The sequence below is a fragment of the Oncorhynchus tshawytscha genome, linkage group LG30, assembly GCF_018296145.1.
Source record: "Oncorhynchus tshawytscha isolate Ot180627B linkage group LG30, Otsh_v2.0, whole genome shotgun sequence".
In the NCBI taxonomy this organism is placed as follows: Eukaryota; Metazoa; Chordata; class Actinopteri; order Salmoniformes; family Salmonidae; genus Oncorhynchus; species Oncorhynchus tshawytscha.
Window position 1 is genome coordinate 13,915,040 of NC_056458.1, and position 23,499 is coordinate 13,938,538.

Here is a 23,499-nt window from a genome sequence, read left to right on the forward strand (position 1 = left end):
CTCCTGTGGTAGACTGGCAAAAAAAAAAGTTGATGTTTGTTGGACAAACACTCGAGTTCAATGTTTAAATGGCCATAGAGTTAAAAGCCCTATTTTGCTGTACACCAGTTTGTACAGTATATTAGACAAGAGGAACAATGTTATTTTATAAGACAAATATATCTTCATACTATTTTTATTCCATCTCATTTTCACTGAGAAGCGTAGCAGTGTTTTGAAGTATACTGAACATAAATATGAATGCAACATGCAACAATTGCAAATATCTTACTGAGTTACAGTTCATAGAAGGAAATCAGGATTTTACATGATTGGGCAGGGGCACAGCTATGGGTAGGCCTGGGAGGGCATAGGCCCACCCACGGAGGAGCCAGGCCCAGCCAATACTGTTGTGAATTGATATTCTAGTTTTGTCCCTTTAGTGCACCTGTAAACCCCCCCCACCCCACCCACCCACGTTGAAATGCTTGGAATGTTCTTCCTGTGAAACGCATTAAACAATGCCCCTGTTAATTTCTACTCCCATCCTTATATTAGTTGTTTAAGCAATACATTGTGCCATACAACAAATACGAATGAGTTTTCCCCCACAAAAGGGCTTTATTACAGACCAAAATACTCCTGACTCCTTCGCTGAACCAGCCTTTTGAAGGAAAGGATTACATTCTAACACAGTTAACTCAAACAAAACACATGAAAAAGTACCAAGGAATTACAATTTTATTTAAAACTGTCCAGAAAGGCTTATTGAGAGAGAATGAGTGACACATTTACTATTGCTATATAAAACATTGCTTTGAGGAATAAAATAAAAAAGTCTATACAGAATCATCTGAAATACGAAAATGCCAACTCGTGATGCTATATTAAAACAAAAACATTCTGAATATTTCCCATGCAATTTTCACAGTACATAACATACCATGTATGAATTTTTAAATATAGTACAGTTTCAAAAGTTTAAAAAATGTAATTGACCATTTTAGAATCTGCGACGCTTGTTGGCACCAAAGTCCGCAGGGCCTTGGCCAGGGACTCTTGGGAACACAGGCTGGCCTCCTACGGGCATGTTGTTGTTTCCTGCCCCCTGCTGGGAGAAAACAGAAAAGACACGCAAGATGAGTGATAATGACAAATGAAAGAGTCTCTTGCAGCTATATATTTACATGAGATTTACAAGATTAACAAAGAGGTGAAATTATCAAATACATATTTGGTTACCCTATCTCTGTTGGCACAATAAATGTGTTGATCTTGGTATGTAAATATATTGTTTGTTATTCTAAAATGTCTAACATTACCATTAAAGGGGGGTTCTCAGCAGGTATGTTGGCAGCTCCAGGGATGGGCACGCTGGGGTTTCCTTCACCAGCACCCATCGAGTTTCTGTTAATTCCTTGACCTACACCAAACCAAAAAACAGACAGCACATCAGCAAACCAATACAATGGGGTCAGGAATGATTGGATCCCTTGATTAAGACTAGGAAAAAAATTACAAAAAATAAATAAAAATACTGAGCTATATTGTATGCTAAAAATAAAATACAAAATATATTTTATCCTAATGCAATTGCTCAGCAAGAGAGGTTGCAAGAAGTCATTTTTTTAAATTCTAAAAAAGATGGGGTTCAAAAGAACACATTGGGAGGGATCTAAGATGTATCAAGGGATCCAATAATTCCGGACCCCACTGTATATACTAGATAACATGGTGACCATCACCCTTGACAGCTCAGTGAAGATCTGAAAGCTAATGTAAACCTTACCCTGCATGTGCATCCGCATCTCCTGCTCCCGCTAAGAAAAATGATAACGCATTAAAAAAATGCATTCTTTAATCAGATAGATTAAACAATAGACAGCTTAGAATAAGCAACCAAAATATTGTTTTAGTGAATAATGGTCCTTTTTCCAATTGCTTTACCACAAACACAATTGCAAAGGTGCTTAGAAACATTTAGGCAACTTTCATTTGAGTATAGAGGAATAATGATTATATATATATATATATATATATATATTTGTTTTTTTAAACCAGTCTCAAATAGCAATGGCTCACATTTCCAGGGAAGTTCCCCTTGAAGCCCTCCTGCTGCCGCCTCATCATCTCCTCACTGTGCATCCTCATCTCCTCCTCCCTCCTTCGACGTTCCTCTTCCTGACGCAGCTCCATCTGCTTCCTCTTCTGCATCTCCTGGTTATGGAGCTCCTCCATTCTCCTCAGCTCCTCTTGACGCCTCAGCAGGTCTGTAATGAGATGAACACCCCATTTGTTAGTAACCTAGTCAAAAGACCTACACCATATGAATCAATTACCAACAGGATTGGATTTAAGTGGTGTATGAGATTGACATCTGGGCTACATCTGGGGTAGGACACTTCAAGAAATACATACATTTCTCCATAAGACACCCTGTTTTGTGTTTATTAGTGTCCTTAACCTTGGACTGATAAGGTGTCTGTAGAGTGGACCCAGACCATACATACCTTGTCTCATCAAGATAACCTGGTGCTCATGTCTAGCTGCCTCCATCTCTTGCTCCAGCTTCTCATGAGCCTCCTTGATGTTCCTGTCCACCTGCTCATACTGTTGCTTCTCCATCTCCATCAGGGCCTTCCAGCGCATGGCATACTCATACTCAAATGTCCCTGGCTGAGCAAATCTCGGTGGCTGCTCCCGCTCCCTGGCAGAGAGATTTTACACAAGAAAACCAGATCAATATGAAACACTTTGTCATGGATTGTACCTCTTTTCAGCAGCATGGTGCAAGATTGTTCTATGCACAGTTCTGACCAATGTATTTGTAGAAAGTATGCCAAAACCCCAAAACTGTGATTACTCACTTGTGAAACACTTGGTTTTTGTTTACAATCCTCTCTGGCAGTCCCTCATCCTCATCAAACTGCTCCATTGGCTCAACTGTCACTGGCCTGGGGAATCTGAAAAGCGTAAAACAATCAGCATTACCTCTCCGATTTTGAAAACATTAAAACAAAATGCATTTGAAACATCACGTTTTCATTTTATTTACAGTCTGATACTTACGCAGTCAATAGAAAGGCCCCATCTGCACACCTATCCAGAGCCTTCCTTGCTGCAGGCTTCGCTGTGTATTCCACAATCCCTTTTCCTGTGGGTCTCCCTCTATCATCTACTATGACTATGGCCCTTTCAATCTGGCCAAAGACAGAGAAAGCCTCTTCCAGGAGCTCATTGGAAATGAACTGTGGCAAATTCCTCACAGTTAGAGCAGCACCATGTGTTGCAAATCGCACGCGCAACTGTCTGCCTCTGAATGAAGTGTCATCAAGCTCGGCTTTAGCAATCTCAGCCACTGTTTTTGTCTCCTGTTGGTAGAAAAGTATAAAATAAGAACATTTAGAAAGTAGTCACACGTGAATGCTTTGCCATTCATTTAAGATTGAGGAATATAACTTCTATCCCTTTAACATGCTACTGTGACAGAGTGGAAATTAAGCCCAAACCGGAGTGCAAACCTACGACCCTCCCCACTGTAACAAAAACTCAAGAGGCACTGTCAATACAACTGACCCAGAAAGCTAAGGCAATTTTGAATTGGGGGTGACATTACTTCTACATCTCAGGAAGGCAGTAGTGATGCACTCGGTCATCCGCTACACTAACTACTTACCAGTCTAATGAATCCAAACCCCCGGTCCTTGTTGATGAAAATCTCAGCTGCCTTGCCATACTTGGAAAACAACTTCTCCACCTCTGCCTCTGTAACACCAGTTGGTAAATTTCCCACAAACAGACGGCTGCGCTGAGTGTAAGTCTTCTCTCCAGGTTTCCTGAAGTTTTGTAGATCTATGGTTATCCCTGCATCTAAAGAGAAGAAAATATTAGAATCATCTAATACTGGATGATTTCATTTCCTTCCAATAAAGGGCTCAGGAGTCAATGAAACCTATCTTACTTGGGCTCTCCTGCTCATCTGTATGCTGTCCATTGCTGTTGACTCCAGGATTTTTCTGGTTTTCAAACTGGTGTCTAGATGGGCCATGATACTGCTGTTCTCCACGGGGGCCCTGGTTTCCTTGCATCTAATTAAAAGGACAGTCATTAACAGAGTTACTACATTGATTTTTTATAGTTACCACCATCCGGCAAAAAAAAAAAAATGCATGAGGATACACGAGATGTCAAAGCTAGAGGAAGGCTAAAGCTAACGTTAAGCTGGCTAGCAACGTGTTTCGTTATAACGTTAGCTATAACAGATCATTTCAGTCGAAAACACATTTTGGCTAACGTTTAACAAGCAAATCGTATATGGTAACGAGTGGCGTTGAGAGTTACCATTGGCTAGGTAACTAAATGTAATATGCAGTAGCTAAATCAACTAGCTAGCCAACGTTAGTTACTGTAGAGTAACGTAATCAAAATGTGAAAGCCACCGTCTTTGTTTGCTAGCTAGCATAGCTAGCTAACTAGTTCAAGACGGGCAGTGGCAGCTAGCAAACCAATATCGATTGCTCAACAATCTGTTAGTTAGCTAACGAAATAAAACATGTTAGTTAACTGTTAGCTACTTATGTGAAGCTGGCAAGTAATTTCGCTACTTACCTAAGCTAACCTCCTTACCACTAAGCTAACATAGCTAACTAGCATAACCGTTTTGTTCCTAGCAAATGTATGTAACATATTGCAAGTTAGCTAATATAAGCAACTTCTCAGATGAAAGCAAACATGTTGCATATTCAACTAATACGTTTTCATACCTTCACAAAATAAATGTTTGGGGATTCCAACACACGTAGAAGGGAAAATCGCTCTTTACAAAGAACATATAATGGATTTCACAAACAACCTACTGATTCCACTTGAGGAAGCAGATTGGCTGACTGGGAGAAGGCGGATGTAGTGTAGACATGCAGTGATTGGAAGAATTCCCGTCAATTATATAGAGAATAGTAAATCTATCAATCTAATTGGTACATATTCTATTTGGACCATTCCTTGATTTTTGTCAGAGATCTGAAAGAATGACTATTGAAATTAGATTAATTGAACGGGTTTGGAACCTCTGACCCTGGCTATTTGACTGGTAAACTCTTGGGTACACTCGCAATGGCTGCCTGGTATTATGATGCAATAATTTCCATGTAATGTAGAATATTCCTTCGGATAATGTTAACTGATGTGGATCATGCAATTTAATGTACTTTTTGCAACGTCAGTTGCGTTGAATCAACAAATCACAACACATTTTGATGGATACACTTCCTGCTTATACTTATTTTACTCCCTGCTTTGCTTCATAGTACCACAGTATGAGTCATAATGCCCATAAAACTAGCAGTCAAACAGGGAAATGGTTTCAATCTTTTTTTAAATTTTAATTAACAACAAATCAATACATAAAGCACATGAGAGAACACAAGCATACATAGATTACAAACAATAGACAATCGAGCTAGGGGGTACAATATGACATCACATTACACAAGGACCTTAAGGGACATACATATACTTACAATTCAAACAGCTATTTTGTTAGTAGAGCATTTAACTGTCTTAAAATAAACTTCAATTTATTTTTGTAGGGTAAGAAAATGTGGTTTTCTGTTTGTAAATTTACATTTGTGTATATGAAATTTGGCAAAAAGAATAATGAAATGAATTACATAAAATTGCTTCAGCTTATGTCTAAAGAATCCAAGCAGTACATCTCTCCACAATAGTGTAAAATCTTCATAAATGTGTTCAATTATAAATCTACTGATGTCTTGCCACAGTTTTCTTACATGAATACAATGCCAAAAAAGATGCAACACTGTTTCTGGGTGGTCCTTAATTAAACGTCTTCATATAGTGGTTGGCAGGATAATATTTATTAATAACTTTAAAGGAAACTTCCTTAATTTTGTTAACAAGTAGGTATGTGTGTGGCAACATCCAAACTTTTTCCCAATAGATATTATCAATAAATCCATTCCAATAAGGCATGACATAAGGTATGGATACAACATCCTGCTGAAACAAGGATTGCATCGCTGTTGTTGAATGGACCAAAAGAGAAACAAATCTTTCCTACTGATGAGTCAACCGGGTCAATAAAAGGTAGGCTCTGAGGGTCAGGTCTTGACAATTTCCTGAATAACAGAGCAACACCTGAGGGAATGGCATCTAAATGAATTGCAAAATCTTTAGGTGTTACAGGGACCTTGTAAAGTGATAAGAATTCCTTATAACTGATTAAAAGACCCTCTGCATTTACCAGTTGGCTCACCAATAGGATATTATTTTGGAACCAATATTCTAAAAACAAAGAAGTATTTTTTATACAATATATCCCGATTATTCCTATCAAATATCTGTGTGGAGAAAAATTGTGTTTATAAATTAAGGACCATGATAAGAAATCCTGCCGATGAAAAGCAGAAAGTTTCACTGGAATATTATAATTGCAAAACAACATGAAGTTAAGGCCACCAAAAGTAGAGAAGACATGATTTGGAATACAATTCCAGATTGAAGTGGGTCTTCTTAGGAATTGGTTTATCCAATTGATCTTAAAAGTATTATTTAAAGTAGTAAAGTCCAGAAAATTCAGTCCACCATTCTCATAAGTGTTCATTACAACAGTTTTCCTAATGTAATGGGTACGGTTTCTCCACAGAAAGTTGAAAAGCATCTGGTCTATCTCCTTCTTATTTTACTGTCAAGATATAAAGATAGAGCGCCATATGTTAGTCTAGAGATGCCTTCAGCCTTGGTTATTAGGACTCTACCTTTTAAAGATAAGTCCGTCTGTAGCCATTGATTTAGCTTCTTCTGGGGGTTTTTAATAAGAGGGTTAAAATTTAGTTAGCCTCTAGACTTTTGATCATTTGTAATGGTTATGCCTAAATATGTAAGTTCTTCTTTTACTGGAATACAATAATATGAAGGTGTCACACAATTTTTGACAGCTATGAGTTCACATTTATTAATGTTAAGATACAGACCAGACGCTTTGGAAAAGGATTGTATCACATTGATCAATACGGGAATTTGGTTAGCGTCTTTCAGAAAAAGTGTAGTATCATCAGACAGCTGGTTTATAATAATTTCTTTACCAGCTATGGAAATACCTTGTACAGGACTATTATTTAAAGAATTTGCAAGAAGTTGGGTGATTAATAAAAACAGGTACGGAGAGATAGTACAACCTTGCCTAATTCCTCTCTTTAACTCAAATCTAGGTGAGGTGCCATATTTCTATTTGATAGAGCTGTTACCATTTGCATAGAATGTCTTAATAGCCGTACAGAAAAAATCCCCAAAGCCAAGTCTCTCAAGGGAGTGGAAGAGAAACTGATGCTCTACTGTGTCAAATGCTTTATAAAAATCTAAAAATAATATGAAGCTATCCTCAGTTATTAGGTCTGAGTAGTCAAGTATGTCTAATACTAGTCTGACATTGTTAGAAATATGTCTGTTCCTCATGAAGCCAGACTGTGTTTCATCAATGATTGCATCCAGGACTTCTTTAATTATTTTCGCAAGTAGTAAGGCTAATATCTTATAGTCATTATTAAGAAGACAAATTGGATGCCAGTTATCGATGAGCAGCACGTATCTTTTAGGCTTAGGTATCAGTGTTATTAACCCCTGGGCGCTGGGAGGGTGCAGTACGTCCTATGCCTGCGCTCTACCCGTGCCGGGCGAATGTGGGCATTGAGCCTAAGGGAGAGGTTCGAGTAGTATGCAACAGATCTCCAGTGCTCACCCACAGTTCGGTTCAACCTGTGCCTGCACTCTGGATGGTCATCCAGCCTGGAGGAGTGGTGCCAAGGCTGCGCACCAGAGCTCCAGTGCTCCCCCACAGCCCGGTCCATCGGGTGCCCCCTCCACGCACCAGGCCTCCTGTAGGTCTCCCCAGCCTGGTGGTTCTTGTGGCAGCCCCACGCACCAGGCTGTCTCTCCGTCTCCTCCTTCCAGGTTCAATCTCCAGGCCAGAGCCGCCCGTCAGTCCGGAGTTGCCAGAGCCGCTCGTCTGTCCTGAGCTTCCGGAGCCGCCCGTCTGTCCTGAGATACCGGAGCCGTCCGTCTGTCAGGAGCTGCCGGAGCCGCCGTCAGTCAGTAGCTGCCGGAGTCGCCCTTCACTCTGGCACTGCCGGGGTCTTCACTACGGCGCTGCCGGAGTCGCCCTTCACTACGGTGCTGCCGGAGTCTCCCGTCTATTCGGGGCCCGCTGTTAGGGTTCCCAGTACGAGGTCGGCGGCGAGGGTCGCCGCTCCAAAGGCGCCACTTAAGTGGGCCAAGACAATGGTGGAGTGGGTCTATGTCCCGCGCCAGAGCCGCCACCTACCTGGGGGCCATCTATCAGTTGAATTATCTATAGTAATGTTAAAGTCCCCTCCTATCAATAATAATGAATTGGGAAATTTAGATAACCAATGAAGTATATGTTTCTCTATAGATTCAAGCAACTCATCATTCTCATGTTTGGTGTTGTACCCATAGAAGTTATGTAATGTCATTGTAACTGATCACAAGACAAATATAGTGACCAAAGGGGTCACATTCCGAGTGTAGATTATTACCACCAAAGGTGTTTTTCATTGTAGTGACACCAGCGGAGCGTTCAGATCCATGGGAAAGCCAAATATCGTTGCCCCACTGTGACCTCCAGAAGTTGGCATCAGCCGAAATTGAGTGAGACTCTTGAAAACAGCAAAAATCTGTTCGAAATTATTTAGAAAATAACTATAGACAAAGACAAAACAACAAAGATTATAGAAAAGTATAAACTGTAGTAGGATGAGTCAAAGACGTAGGAGCAGTGAACGTAAATGATAAGGAACCAAGATTTGCACCATTTAAGTCAATTTAAAGTGAAAATAGCTTATTCTATAACCTTTGAGCTAGACGTTATCCGGCTTTGAAATTCAACTCAACTGAAAATGATGTTCAAGACCAAACCAAGGGTTCTTGTAGTAAGAGAGACTAAAAACCCTCTTTAGTGTAATCAGGAACTATTCTGAGAAATAAAATACAAAATAATAATTTAAATAAACGGGGACCTACTATTTTAAGTGCATATGAAAACTGATCATAAAATTATTGAATAAAAAATGTTTTACATATACACGTTCCTAAGACCTTTTTGGAAATAAGTATTAATAACTAAATAGAACAAGAACTGTGTAAAGTCAGAGCAGACCTGTATGCCCTTTAAAACAGTATCTTAGTTACTGTATACATAAAAAATAAATACAGCTTTCAATCTTCTTCGTAAGTTTGTGAACAAAATAGGTCTTCTGGTCATACAAGAACAAACTAATAAATTGAAGCACCTGAGTATTCCTGAAAAATAGTCACCTGATGCTTGTTAGGTAAACAACAAAGGAAAATGAGAATACCATGGCTGAAACCATCAACCTGTTCCTTCTGGTGAGATTTTAGGGAGGAATATGGATTTCTGAACCGTTGATGAAGCCTCATCCTCCGACGAAGTAAGCAGCCTTTCCCTCATTTTGTGCTATCTTGATCTTTTGCCACAACTTGTTCCTTCTTTCTATGTCCTCCGGGCTAAGATGCTCGGCGAAACGCAGACCATGGCTCGGAAGGAAGGTGTTCTTCCTAGCAGCTTTCCAGACATCATCCCTGTAGAATCTGGCAGTGAAGAGGATGATGATACCCCTTGGTCTTGAATCGATTTGCTGTTGCTTCTTGCCGAGGCGATGCACAACGTCGATGGAATCAACAACTTTGTTCTTCTCTGCAGGCATAACTTCTTGGCAGATGCGGATAGCCTCTCCTCGCACATCTTCATTCTCCACCTCTGGCAAGCCGTAGAGTCTCAGGTTCCATCTTCTTGTGTATTGTTCCAGATCAGTGAGACGTCTATGGTAGACATTCTTATTCTTTTCCACACTTTTAAAAACTTTTGCCACTCTCGTTTTCACATCCTTGATTTCACCACATGCAAACTCCACAGTCTTTTTCAAGCCTTCGATAACCATGGTGTTCGCGCCTACCATTTTCTCAATGGCATCAGACCTGGAGTTGATGAGTAAGGAGAAAGTAGCCATGATGTCAGAGTTCATGTTGGTTTTTTTCGAGGGTGGAGGTTTGCACGGAGTAACCGGTAAAGAGGGGAATTCGTCATCTTCAACAGCATTCGAAAGCATGATATTATCCATAGGCCAAGCGTAGTTATGGCAGTTTATAAGCACGTTTCTCTCTTGCTGATTAACAATAGAATGGATAACTTCTTCCTTTCTTTTTTTGTCATGACTTTTCCTGGACATGCCGAAATAAATTATCCAAATATTATTCCAGTCACAGGAAAGGTCTTATATCTTGAACAAATAAAAATAGTAATGACTGTAAATCTTTCTGAAGTTTTGTATCTGGGCACCTCCCGGAAATGGTTTCAATCTTTTTTCGACCATTCATTTTTCCCATAGCAATCACTTAAAATAAGGGCTGTGTTCCGTGTAGGCTTACCCTGGTGTGATGTTTTGATAACCGTGCAAAGCTCTCTTGGACAATGTCACTTTTATCAATATAGTCGCCTGCAATTACCCCCAGAAATGAAACGCTAATTAGCTGGTAATGTGGCTATCATACAGAACTACACATCTTGTCGCAAGCTTTGACGTCATCCCTTAAGGCACATTTCAGTGTGCCTAGCAAGTAAATATTATAACCTTTTTCGTTTGATATTGTGTATTTCTTGCGTGCATGCTTGTTTAGCATTTTTTAAATTACCTAGCTAGCTACCTTTAGCATTTTTTAGTTACTATAATTACCAGAATCCCCCATTTGTGTAGTCAGATTTGCTAGCTAACGTTACGACGGCACCATGGCAAGGTTAATTGGTTAGCTAGCATGTCACCAATTAGAAAAGTCTGACTACATGAGCTATTTATTTAACATTTTTTGTACTTTTGCCCCTTTTTCTCCCCAATTTTGTGATATCCAATTGGTAAGTATAGTCTTGTCCTATCGCTGCAACTCCCCTACGAACTTGGAAGAGGTTAAGATCGAGAGCCATGCATCCTCCGAAACATGACCCTGCCATGCCGCACTGCTTCTTGACACACTGCTCGCTTAACCCAGAAGCTGGCCGTACCAATGTGTCGGAGGAAACACCTTCCAACTGGTGATCAAAGTCAGCTTGCAGGTACCCGGCCCACCACAAGGAGTCGCTATAGTGCAATGGGACAAGGAAATCCCAGGCCCGCCCAAACCCTCCCCTAACCCGGACAACGCTGGGCCAATTGTGTGCTGCCTCATGGGTCTTCTGGTTATGGCCGGCTGTGTTACGGCCGGCTGTGACACAGCCTGGGATCGAACCAGGGTCTTTATTGACACCTCAAGCACTACAATGCAGTGCCTTAGATCGCTGTGCCACTCGGGAGGCCCTAGTAAACTAATGTTAACTAGCTAGCTAGCTAAATATCGCCTAGTGAGCTAGCTAGTTAGACACCTTGGTTAGATAGTGAGCTAAAGTTGGCTAGCTAGCTCACAAAGTACTTGTGGCCTCAATGTTTTCCCATACAAAACGCAAACTCATCAAATGATACAATATTGTGTAAAACATTGAATTTGTAGATGCATCAAAATGGACTTTATATCCACATTTTCCTCGTGGTTTAGACATGAGGCGTCACATGCGGAACATCAGGCTCACTCCAAGAGAAAGCAGTGCATGATAAATGCCACCCTCAGCAAGGATATCTGTTGGAAGTGATGGGGGAAAGACATAATTTAAACATCATGGATATAAATTCCAACTGTGCCCATGGTAAAATGCAATGTGAGTTGTGTTGTACTACTGAATGAAACTGTGAGCAGATGCACTCAGACCAGCCTTTGTGATTTAATTTATGTTAACTACATTACTTTAGCTGGCTGCTTTTGAGCAAAACTTGTATAATATAACCTATTCTAGGAGCCTAGTGTGTGTATGAGCTTTGTGGAAGTTTGAACCATTGGCTTCCCTGAAACAGGTACTGACAGGAGGCGCGACGAGAACACTGATCCGGAGCCTGCCCAAAAAACTGATTGGAATAAAACCTCAAATTAAGAACAAAAACTGAGTGAAAAAATATTTATAAGATATTTAGATGTTCACTGATGCAATGACAGCTTTGGGAGCATGTGGTCCTTGGAAAAACTCCTCTAATCCAGCAAAATGAGTCTGCCAGAGGTCGTCATGCTGGATGGGGGTGGTGATGGAGACTTTGGTGGTCCACACAACGAAGAAAGTGTCCCTTCCATTGATCTGGAGCTGCCCTTGGACCTAATGCCAGTAAGGATGGTCTTCATGGAGGGTGTAAGACCCTACCTCCTGGATCTAGAAATCCTTCGACTTCACTGCCTCCTCAATGGTAAGGTCCCTTGCACCGTAGAGACACTTGACGTCCACCACAGCTGTGGTGCCCACCAGACCATCCGGTGAAGCACCCAGGACCCAAAGCTCTGACTCCTGCACGTCCCTCCCTGTAGTCATTTTGAATGCCTCGATGTCCTCCTCTTCATTATCTGTGCCACACTTTACAGAAAACACCTCATCCAATGACTGTGATCCCCTGGTCACCTATAGAGACCTGCCGAGAGGAAAGATGTTAAGTGCCACATGCCTTTCAATGCATGACTTTGAACACCTTGAAATGCATTTGTTGTAAGATATGTGCTATATAAATAGTTTGATTTGGTTGATGACATTACAGCTGTAGAATATTTAATAAACTGTATTTTTCACGAGGACAAGTGCAGTTTTTCCATAAACCTTTAATTGATCATTTAGGATTTTATCACTTGACATACTATCAGTCATATAGTGGGAAGGATCATATAAATCAAGACTGAATGCATGTACTGTATCACCCTGAATCAATCAATTCTGTGCCTTTCAAGATTTGTGTCTGGTCATGAAACTACAATACAGGCTGGATGTCTAAACAAAGTCAGTTCTGAATGTCAACAGATTTTTAGGTTCATTCTCCTTCAAAGACAACATTCTAGAACTGAGTTATAGCTCATCAAAGTCTGGTGTCTGGGGTAGTGATGCACGGGTTGACCTGGGGCGGATGGGTTTAGGGTCATTAAATATTTTGTGGCTGTGGGTTGAAATAAGGAGAAACATAAAACTTAAATCCATAAATGTATAATTATTGTGCAATTTATATAGGCTACATTGAGTTGATTTTATTTTATTTTATTTTAGGCTATGTGGTATTAGTGCTTCAGCCTTAACTTCAGGGCTGTGTAGGCCCCAAATATCATACACAGCCAATTGCAAAACAATGCTTTTGGGAACGGAGGCAAAAAAGGACATTGTCTAAGTTTAAGTCAATAAGACAAAAGCTGTGAAATGAGAGTGGAAAATAAAGAGAACAGCCAGAAAAGTAACGTTTGGAAAAGATTTGGTGAAGTTGTAAAAGAGGATGATAGCAGGCTATGTTATGTGTGATGATTGTGAGGCACTATACAAATTCGACAGTCACAAGACGGGGACTTCAAATAGGCCTATGGCATGTCAAGGGAACTGTAGCCTACTGTTTAGATGGTTTAAATGGAAACTGAAATCCTCTGATAATACTAGTCCCGTGTGAATCGACATACCTATGTTTTGAGAGAAATGTCTGAGTTTGACAGGTATTGCTCGAGATTTGAGCAAGAAAACAAGAACTGAGTCGTTGAAATTAAACGAAGTGCTGCGCATAGCCTACAGTGCATTCTGAAAGTTTTCAGACCCATTTACTTTTCCACATTTTGTTACGTTACAGCCTTATTCTAAAATGGAATCAATAAAACATTTTCCTTATCAATCTACACACAATACCGTATAATGACAAATACACAGATACTTTATTTACATAACTATTCTGATCCTTTGCTATGAGACTCGAAATTGAGCAGAAGCATCCTGTTTCCATTGATCATCCTTGAGATGTTTCTACAACTTGATTGGAGTCCACCTGTGGTAGATTCAATTGATTGGACATTATTTGGAAAGGAACACACCTGTCCACATAAGGTCCCAAAGTTGACAGTGCATGTCAGAGCAAAAAACAAGCCATCAGGTCAGAGAAATTGTTCGTATAGCTCCGAGACAGGATTGTGTCAATTCACAGATCTGTGGAAGGGTACCAAAAAATGTCAGCAGCATTGTATGTCCCCAAGACTACAGTGGCCTCCATCATTCTTAAATGGAAGAATTTTGGAACCACCAAGACTCTTCCTAGAGCTGGCCACCAGGCCAAACTAAGCAATCGGGGGAGGTGACCAAGAATCAGATGGTTACTCTTACAGAGCTCAAGCGTTCCTCTGTGGAGATGGAAGAATCTTCCAGAAGGACAGTGCTCTGCAGCACTCCACCAATCAGGCCTTCATGGTAGAGTGGCCAGACAGAAGCCACTCCTCAGTAAAAGGCACATAACAGCCCACTTAGAGTTTGCCTAAAGGCACCTAAAGGACTCTCAGACCATGAGAAACAAGATTCTCTGGTCTGATGAAACCCACATTGAACACTTCGGTGTGAATGCCAAGCGTCACGTCTGGAGGAAACCCTGGCACCTTCCCTACGGTGAAGCATGGTTGTGGTAGCATCGTGCTGTTGGGATGTTTTTCAGCGGCAGGGACTGAGAGACTAGTCAGGATCGAGGCAAAGATGAACGGAGCAAAGTACTAAGAGATCCTTGATGAAAACCTGCTTCCGAGTGCTCAGGACCTCAGACTGGTACGAAGGTTTACCTTCCAACAAGACAATGACCCTAAGCACACAGCCAAGACAACGCAGGGGTGGCTTCGAGACAAGTCTCTGAATGTCCTTGAGTGGTCCAGTCAGAGCCCGGACTTAAACCTGATTGAACATCTCTTGAGAGACCTGAAAATAGCTGTGCAGTGACATTCACCATCCAACCTGACAGAGCTTGAGAGGATCTGTAGAGAATATCTCAGCCTCCAGTATTTATGCTGCAGTAGTTTATGTGTTGGGGGGCTAGGGTCAGTTTGTTATATCTGGAGTACTTCTCCTGTCCTATTCGGTGTCCTGTGTGAATCTAAGTGTGCGTTCTCTAATTCTCTCCTCCTGAGCCCTAGGACCATGCCCCAGGATTACCTGACATGATGACTCCTTGCTGTCCCCAGTCCACCTGGCCGTGCTGCTGCTCCAGTTTCAACTGTTCTGCCTTCTTATTATTCGAACATGCTGATCATTTATGAACATTTGAACATCTTGGCCATGTTCTGTTATAATCTCCACCCGGCACAGCCAGAAGAGGACTGGCCACCCCACATAGCCTGGTTCCTCTCTAGGTTTCTTCCTAGGTTTTGGCCTTTCTAGGGAGTTTTTCCTAGCCACCGTGCTTCTACACCTGCATTGCTTGCTGTTTGGGGTTTTAGGCTGGGTTTCTGTACAGCACTTTGAGATATCAGCTGATGTACGAAGGGCTATATAAATAAATTTGATTTGATTTGATTTGAATAATGGGAGAAACTCCCCAAATACAGGTGTGCCAAGCTTATAGTGTCATACCCAAGAAGACTCAAGGCTGTAATTGCTGCCAAATGTGCTTAAACAAAGTACTGAGTAAAGGGTCTGAATACTTATGTAAAAATGTCTAAAAACCTGTTTTTGCTTAATCATTATGGGGTATTGTGTGTAGATTGATAAGGGTAAAAAACAAACAATTGAATGCATTTTAGAATAAGGCTGTAATGTAACAAAATGTGGAAAAAGTCAAGGGGTCTGAATACTTCCCGAATGCAATGTATATAAGAAGGTCCTACATGTATAAACTTTGACAGTGAATGCTTTTGTTTGTACATTTTGTGCGAATTAATTGAACATTGCTAAATGCATTTTAAAAAATTCACCCGTTGAGCATGTTTGGGATGCTTTGGATTGATGAGTATGACCACGTGTTCCAGTTCCTGCTAATATCCAGCAACTTCGCACAGCCATTGAAGAGGAGTGGGACAACATTCCATAGGCCACAATCAACAGCCTGATCAACACTATGCTAAGGAGATGTGTCGCGCTGCATGAGGAAAATTGTTACCGTAATTTCTGTTAATTGCATTCAATATATTGTTATTACAGTCTTTTACAGTTCTCACTGTCGGAGTGGACACGTTGTTTGCAGTGCACAATCTAGGCTACACTTGTGAGAAAAAAAGTTTTGTTTTATTTCATTCCATTTATGAGTTGTATATTTATTAATTGTGTTTTGTTTGGAGTGCTCCTGTCAATGTTGAGTAAGGACGGCACCTGACTACGCATAGAAATAGACCTAGGCTACCTGGCCTGTGCACAAATGTAGGCTTATAAATGTGCCCATTTGTGGATCTGATGGTATTTCTGATTGTCTTAACTCACCATCAGTAATGAGCTGTGAAGCTTCTCAAAGTAATTTTTTCTTCACCTCAAACAGTAAACAAGTAAATGTTTTGACATCCATTGAGAATGACATCTTCCCAGTTCTCTCCCTGTCGATAACCATTCAGAGTGAAAGGGAAAAAAATATCATGCTCTATCTGATCCAGTGGAATCTTCAGAAAATTGGCCTATTAGATTTACTTCTTATCCCTTGTGCAAATAGCTTACAGCTGTGTCTGTCCTGAGCTCACTGGTGCAGGAAACTCTCAGGGTCCAGAATATGCAAGCTTTGGCTAGACCAAGTTGATTGTTGATACAATGTTTCAAGTTCCTTGCAGACAGGCCATGAATAGCAAATGTGATTTAATTTTATTAGGATATTTTTTATCTGCAGGCTGCAATTTTTTTATATGTTGGCTATTTTTGTAGACATTTTTTTTACATAGTTGGCAATGGCAATATAAATTACTTTTAGATCTGTATCTATATTTGTATAATTTTCATAGATCACATTTTTATTAATCACATGACAATGACTGAGATAAGACTTTATTATGAAAATGTGCATATGAAAATCTTAACTGGCATGCAGATCGGTAGAAATGGTAAGATAAATTGGCACTCCAAATGGAAAAGGTTGCCGACCCCTGGTGTAGCCTATTACCAGCAACTTCGGGAGCGTAACAGGAGAATCTGCAAAGCCCAGCAGCAGCTGGAGGAGGAGGTTTGTTTTTTTTCTTCTGGTTAAGCTATCTTGATTTCTGGCTCCCTCGAGTCATTTGTGTGTGTCTTAATTATTTAATGACAGCGTGCTTAAAGCATCAGACAAGCTCAGTCGCCTACATATAGTTGATTTTATTAAAACACATAGGGTGTGTGTATGTGTGGAAAAATACACGTTTTAAAACTTCAACCAGTCGATTGGTCGAAAGACCAGACTACTTTTGGTCGACCAATATGTTTTTTGGTCGGGGACAGCCCTAGTAAAATCTTTGAAATTGTTGCATTTATATTTTTGTTCGCCAGTCTTTGTAACAAGTCAGATTTGTCTGTCGATGACAAAAATACACTGATCTTACAATCCAAATTGGATGATGATTACATGAAGAAGGTGAATAGCACCTACATAAAATCAAAAGGGCAAAGTGGATAAGATTATCAAGTCAAGACAATTCTATTATTGAGAAGTGTGTGTTTCTCTGGCTGGACATTGGTCATCGGAGGGTGAGAGAGATACAGACGCTACTCCTGTCAGGAGGAATCATGCTCCATAAATCAAACTGATGACATAGAGTCCACAGCAGGAAATTATTTTGCTTCAATTGGCTCAGTACATTTTGTCCCATTGGATTAGACATTTTTAAGATTAGGTTATTGATTTGCTGCTCAAGTTTACCTGAACAAATATTACTATATTAGTATGCACCTAGTCTTTTGAAACCAGACCACTGTGTCTCAAGTCAAATGTATTTGTCACATGCGCTGAATACAACACGTGTCTCTAAATATTACGCAGTACCTGTCTGGCCATGATATTGTTCCAGTGCATGCATATATTTAATGCGGCTGAATGTTTATATTCACTAAGTTGGACCATTAAAATTATTGTTTTGTCTCTTGTAGGAAACATATTTGGTGAGCATGTCGGTGGAAGACGTGGTGGCAGTGTACCCCTACCCCCTGGCTCTCCTGTCCATCTTCCACAATGACTGGATCGTTGGGGACATGCACTGCCAGCTCAGTGGCTTCATCATAGGCCTCAGTATCATTGGCTCCGTCTTTAAAATCTTGGTCATTTCCATCAACCGGTACATCTGCCACAGCCTGCACTATGACCACATGTTGTGCACCAGGAACATCTGCTGTTACCTGGGTCTCACTTGGCTGCTCACTGCCATGGCCACAGTGCTCAACTTCTTAGTGGGCTCTCTGCAGTATGACCCACGCCTCTACTCCTGCACCTTCACCCAGACTGTCAGCTCCTACTAGACCAGCTCTGGTGCTGATCCACTTCCTGGAGCCCCTCTCGGTGGTCTGTTACTGCTACCTGAGGATCTGGGTGTTTATCATCCAGGTGAAACAGGGTGAAACCAGATGACAAGCAGAAACTAATGTCATTTCTTGACCATGTTTGTGGTGTTCCTAATGTTTGGTGGGCTGGGGACCACTAAACATTATTGGCCTGGCACTGGCCATTAACTCTGGAACGGTGGCAGCAAAAATCTCAGATTGGCTCTTTGTCACCAGGTACTTTATGGCCTATTTCAACAGCTGTCTCAATGCTGTCATCTACGGGTTACTCAATCAGAACTTTTAGTAAGGAAAACATACACATCCTCTTACTTCTGTGTACCCCTCAAACTATTTTTATGTAAGGCTACAGGTGTTGGACTGAGGGATTTAAAAGAACAAATAAACTATCCAGTGGCGAGCCATCATTCAGCCCCACATTTTTAGCAAAAATTGCCTGTTTTGCATGTTATTTTAGCATTAATACGTGTCTCATATCTATTTACAAACAAAGTAAAAAATAATATATATCATTGAGTTATTAAAGCCGCATACAAACATGGTCTCTTTTTTTGTTTTCTTGAGTAAGGCAGCTCCAAAATGCAGGTGTTTCAGCCTAGCTCAGTGCTTTCTGTGGTGGGGCAAGCCAACAGAAAATATGGAGCGTTGCGCTGTGATTGGCTCAGTGTTCTGTCACTCGTGGGGACTTTACGTCACTGCCAAGTGGAAGAGGAGACCTTAAATTCTAGCCCTTCAAGTGCTACATTAGAAGTGCTCATCCAAGAACAGTCAAGGTCATTGGCCACAGATAAAATTACATCAAATCACATTATACTGTATGTACAGTCGCTTTGATTGGACTGATCATGTCAGCATCAGACTTTCACAATCTTAGCTAGCAGTCATCATCATCAATCAAGTCGACAATATACTGGCAAATCCTTTTTAATCCTTGTCATATGAAGTTAAATAATGAAGAGAAATTATAGATAAAATGTATCGGTGCTCATTGGCCATTACACAACATTACACAACAAGTAAATCGCAAATTCAACAAGTGGTTTGGAAGAAATCAGTGACAGTGGCTGTGTGGTCCCAAATCTGGTATTAAGGGGCTCTTTTCCAAGTTTAAAATGATAAACATTCAACATGATTTGTGCCACGCTCAAAACAACTGTTAACTTGACATCAGTGAGTTTCAAGACAACTAGGAAGTCTGGAATAAACGAGCTCTGACTGGGAAAATACGTTTTGAATGGTCATCCAACTCGGAATTATAAATCCGGCCTCCAGTTGTTTTGAAAGCACCATAAATCCAGAGAATGCAAGACTTTGTTGGCAAGATTTGCCCACGAAGACCCACCGTGCCACCTCCTGTTCAAGTGATCACAACACAACAAGGTGAGTCCAAAAATGTATTATATGCTGCTGCATAAATTATGCAATATGCCAGGGAGATATGTATACTGTAGCTAAGAAAGTAATAATAAGAGTGTGTTGTGTGTTGTGAAGTAAGATGTTAGTGGCCCATGTCTCTCACCCTAATAATTTGGTCTATTTACCCCTCTTAATTTCACCTACTGTTCTGACTTAGTGGTGCACGTGTAGCCTATAACCTGTTTTAGAGAAATGTAATCATCGAATATTGTAAGAGCTTTCATTGTCTGCTTATACTGTATGCATCCTACGGTTCCTTTATTTATCCTACGGTTCTGACTTGGTGTAAGAACGGCCCATGTTCTGAATTCTGTCGCTGTACATTTCAAAAGTGCTAAACAAATAGTTATATTGACTAACGCTATGTCCGCCCTAGCTTGCTCATTAATGTCTTAATTGAAATTACGGATTGCCTCTTATCCGCTTGTCATCCCCTTATGCCATAGTTTGCACATCTCAATTGTCATTAGAAGCAAGTGAGCCATGTTTTTTTAAAGGCAGTAAATGAGGCTGAACTGTTTCACTGCCAGACAAGGCTCCACTGATAGCCAGGTGTAGCAGTGGAAAGATGCTGGGACTGCTGTTAGGAAACCTTTATGTAGGCCCTAACAGTTTGTGGGTACCGTTTGTCATCGTTATAGTGCAATTCATGTATTGTTTAGTGTTGTTTTGTGGCTTTTCTGGAATGCATCCCACTTTATTTATTTTTCCCCCATCATGATTGACATGCTAAAATGGCCACTGAAACCATCACACATAGGGTCAAACAGCAAACAGGCAAGGGTGAAGGAGAATAGCTAATTACTGTTCACTTCTTCCTTTAAAATAATATGAAAGGGCACAAGATGTCATGCTTTCATAGGTTATAACATGTTTTTGATCAAATTTGTTCAAAGTGTTCAACAGTTTTTTTTTTGCGTAACCAGTACATCATGCTTTGTGTCATATTTTTTAGCCTACAGAGAAGTTTGTATTGTAAAATTCTGCTACATTAGATATTTAAAGAAGTTGTCCTTTATAAGTTGTACAGAGATGACTTCATAGAGCATATACAGTTGAAGTCGGAAGTTTACATAAATTAGTTTGGAGTCATTAAAATTCGTTTTTCAACCACTCCACAAATTTATTGTTAACAAACTGTAGTTTTGGCAAGTCGGTTTGGACATCTACTTTGTGCATGACACAAGTCTTTTTTGGGGGGGGTTTACAGACAGATAATTTCACTTATTCACTGTTCCAGTGGGTCAGAAGTTTACATAAACTAAGTTGACTGTGCCTTTAAACAGCTTGGAAAATTCCAGAGAATGATGTCATGGCTTCAGAAGCTTCTGACAGGCTAATTAACATAATTTGAGTCAATTGGAGGTGTACCTGTGGATGTATTTCAAGGCCTACCTTCAAACTCAGTGTCTCTTTGCTTGACATCATGGGAAAATCAAAAGAAATCAGCCAAGACCTCAGAAAAATAATTGTAGACCACAAGTCTGGTTCATCCTTGGGAGCAAGTTCAAAACGCCTAACGGTACCACGTTCATCTGTACAAACAATAGTACGCAAGTATAAACACCATGGGACAACGCAGCCATCATACCGCTCAGGAAGGAGACACGTTCTGTCTCCTAGAGATGAACGTACTTTGGTGCAAAAAGTGCAAATCAACCCTAGAACAACAGCAAATGACCTTGTGAAGATGCTGGAGGAAACAGGTACAAAAGTATCTATATCCACAGTAAAGCGAGTCCTATCTTGACATAACCTGAAAGGCCGGTCATCAAGGAAGAAACCACTGCTCCAAAACCGCCATAAAAAAATCCAGACTACGGTTTGCAACTGCACATGGGGACAAAGATCGTACTTTTTGGAAAAATATCCTCTGGTCTGATGAAACAAAAATAGAACTGTTTGGCCATAATTACCATCGTTATGTATGGAGGAAAAGGGGCGTGGCTTGCAAGCCAAAGAACACCATCCCAACCATGAAGCATGGGGGTAGCAGCATCATGTTGTGGGGGTGCTTTGTTGCAGGGGGGACTGGTGCCCTTCACAAAATAGATGGCATCATGACCCCAAGCAGACACCAAGCATACTTCCAAAGTTGTGGAAAAATGGCTTAAGGACAAGAAAGTCAAAGTATTGGAGTGGCCATCACAAAACCCTGACCGCAATCCCATAGAAAATTTGTGGGCAGAACTGAAGATGCATGTGCGAGCAAGGAGGCCTACAAACCTGACTCAGTTACACCAGCTCTTTCAGGAGGAATGGGCCAAAATTCCCCCAACTTATTGTGGGAAGCTTGTGGAAGGCTACCTGAAACGTTTGACCGAAGTTAAACAATTTAAAAGCAATGCTACCAAATACTAATTGAGTGTATGTAAACTTCTGACCCACTGGGAATGTGATGAAAGAAATAAAAGCTGAAATAAATCATTCTCTCTACTCTTATTCTGACATTTCACATTCTTAAAATATAGTGGTGATCCTAACTGACCTAATACAGAGAATTTTTTCTAAGGATTAAATGTCAAGAATTGTGAAGAACTGAGTTTAAATGTACTTGGCTAAGGTGTATGTAAACCTCCGACTTCAACTGTATATGAAGCAAAACAAGTGCCAAAAGAGTTTAAAGCAAGACACTGCTGCATCATACAGGTAATGAGATTGAAACAGTTGACCTCATCAGTGATATTGTCTCTCATCAGTCCCAGCTAAAAGTTCTGACCTGTAATTTTTTATTTGAACTTATCTAAAATCAAATAAAACTCCATTTGTCACATGCACCGAATACAAGTGTAGACCTTACCGTGAAATGCTTACTTACAAGCCCTTAACCAACAGTGCAGTTCAAGAAGATTTAAGAAAATATTTACCAAATAAATTAAGTAAAACATCATAAAAAAATAACACAATAACACAACAATAACGAGGCTATATACATGGGGTACCGATACCGAGTCAGTGTGCAGGGGTACAGGTTAGTTGAGGTAATTTATACATGTAGGTATCGATGAAGTGACTATGCATAGATAATAAACAGCGAGTAGCAGCAATGTACAAAACAAATGGGGGGGGGTCAATGTAATAGTCCGGTGGCCATTCAGCAGTCTAATGGCTTGGGGGTAGACGCTGTAAAGGAGCCTTTTGCCGTGCGGTAGCAGAGAAAACAGTCTATGACTTAGGTGACTGGAGTCTCTGACAATTTTATGGGCTTTCCTCGGCCACCCCCTATTATATAGGTCCTGGATTGCAGGAAGCTTGGCCCCAGTGATGTACTGGGCCATATGCACTACCCTCTGTAGCGCCTTACTATCAGATGCTTAGCAGTTGCCATACCAGGCGGTGATGCAACCGGTCAGGATGCTCTCGATGGTGCAGCTGTATAACTTTTTGAGGATCTGGGGACCCATGCGGGGGGAAAAGTTTTGTCGTGCTCTCTTCACGACTGTCTTGGTGTGTTTGGACCATGATAGTTAATTGGTGATGTGGACACCAATGAACTTGAAACTCTCGATCCGCTCCATTACAGCCCGGTTGATGATAATGGGGGCCTGTTCAGCCGCCTTTTCCTGTAGTCCACGATTAGCTCCTTTGTCTTGCTCACATTGAGGGAGAGGTTGTTGTCTAGGCACCACACTGCCAGTTCTCTGACCTCCTCCCTATAGGCTGTCTCATCGTTGTCGGTGATCAGGCCTACCACTATTGTTGTCAGC

The 23,499-nt window shown here is 40.8% G+C and overlaps 1 protein-coding gene and 1 pseudogene across 2 annotated transcripts; one reads left to right on the forward strand and one right to left on the reverse strand.

Moving 5' to 3' along the window:
- Positions 1-702: 702 nt before the first annotated feature.
- LOC112250265 (non-POU domain-containing octamer-binding protein-like) lies at positions 703-4,879 on the reverse strand. 2 transcript variants are annotated; one of them, XM_024420261.2, is made up of 10 exons: positions 4,743-4,879; positions 3,941-4,067; positions 3,656-3,849; positions 3,049-3,350; positions 2,847-2,942; positions 2,490-2,686; positions 2,062-2,249; positions 1,769-1,799; positions 1,302-1,402; positions 703-1,090 (listed from the first exon to the last, which is right to left on the reverse strand). In XM_024420261.2, the coding sequence occupies exons 2-10, from the start codon at positions 4,065-4,067 to the stop codon at positions 983-985; spliced, it is 1,344 nt and encodes a 447-aa protein (XP_024276029.1). In that variant the 5' UTR covers positions 4,743-4,879; the 3' UTR covers positions 703-982. The 2 variants fall into 2 exon arrangements, with proteins under 2 accessions (XP_024276029.1, XP_024276030.1); XM_024420262.2 differs by having other exon boundaries at positions 703-1,087; positions 4,743-4,877.
- Positions 4,880-16,488: 11,609 nt separating this feature from the next.
- Positions 16,489-18,920, forward strand: LOC112249866 (annotated as a pseudogene).
- Positions 18,921-23,499: the final 4,579 nt, after the last annotated feature.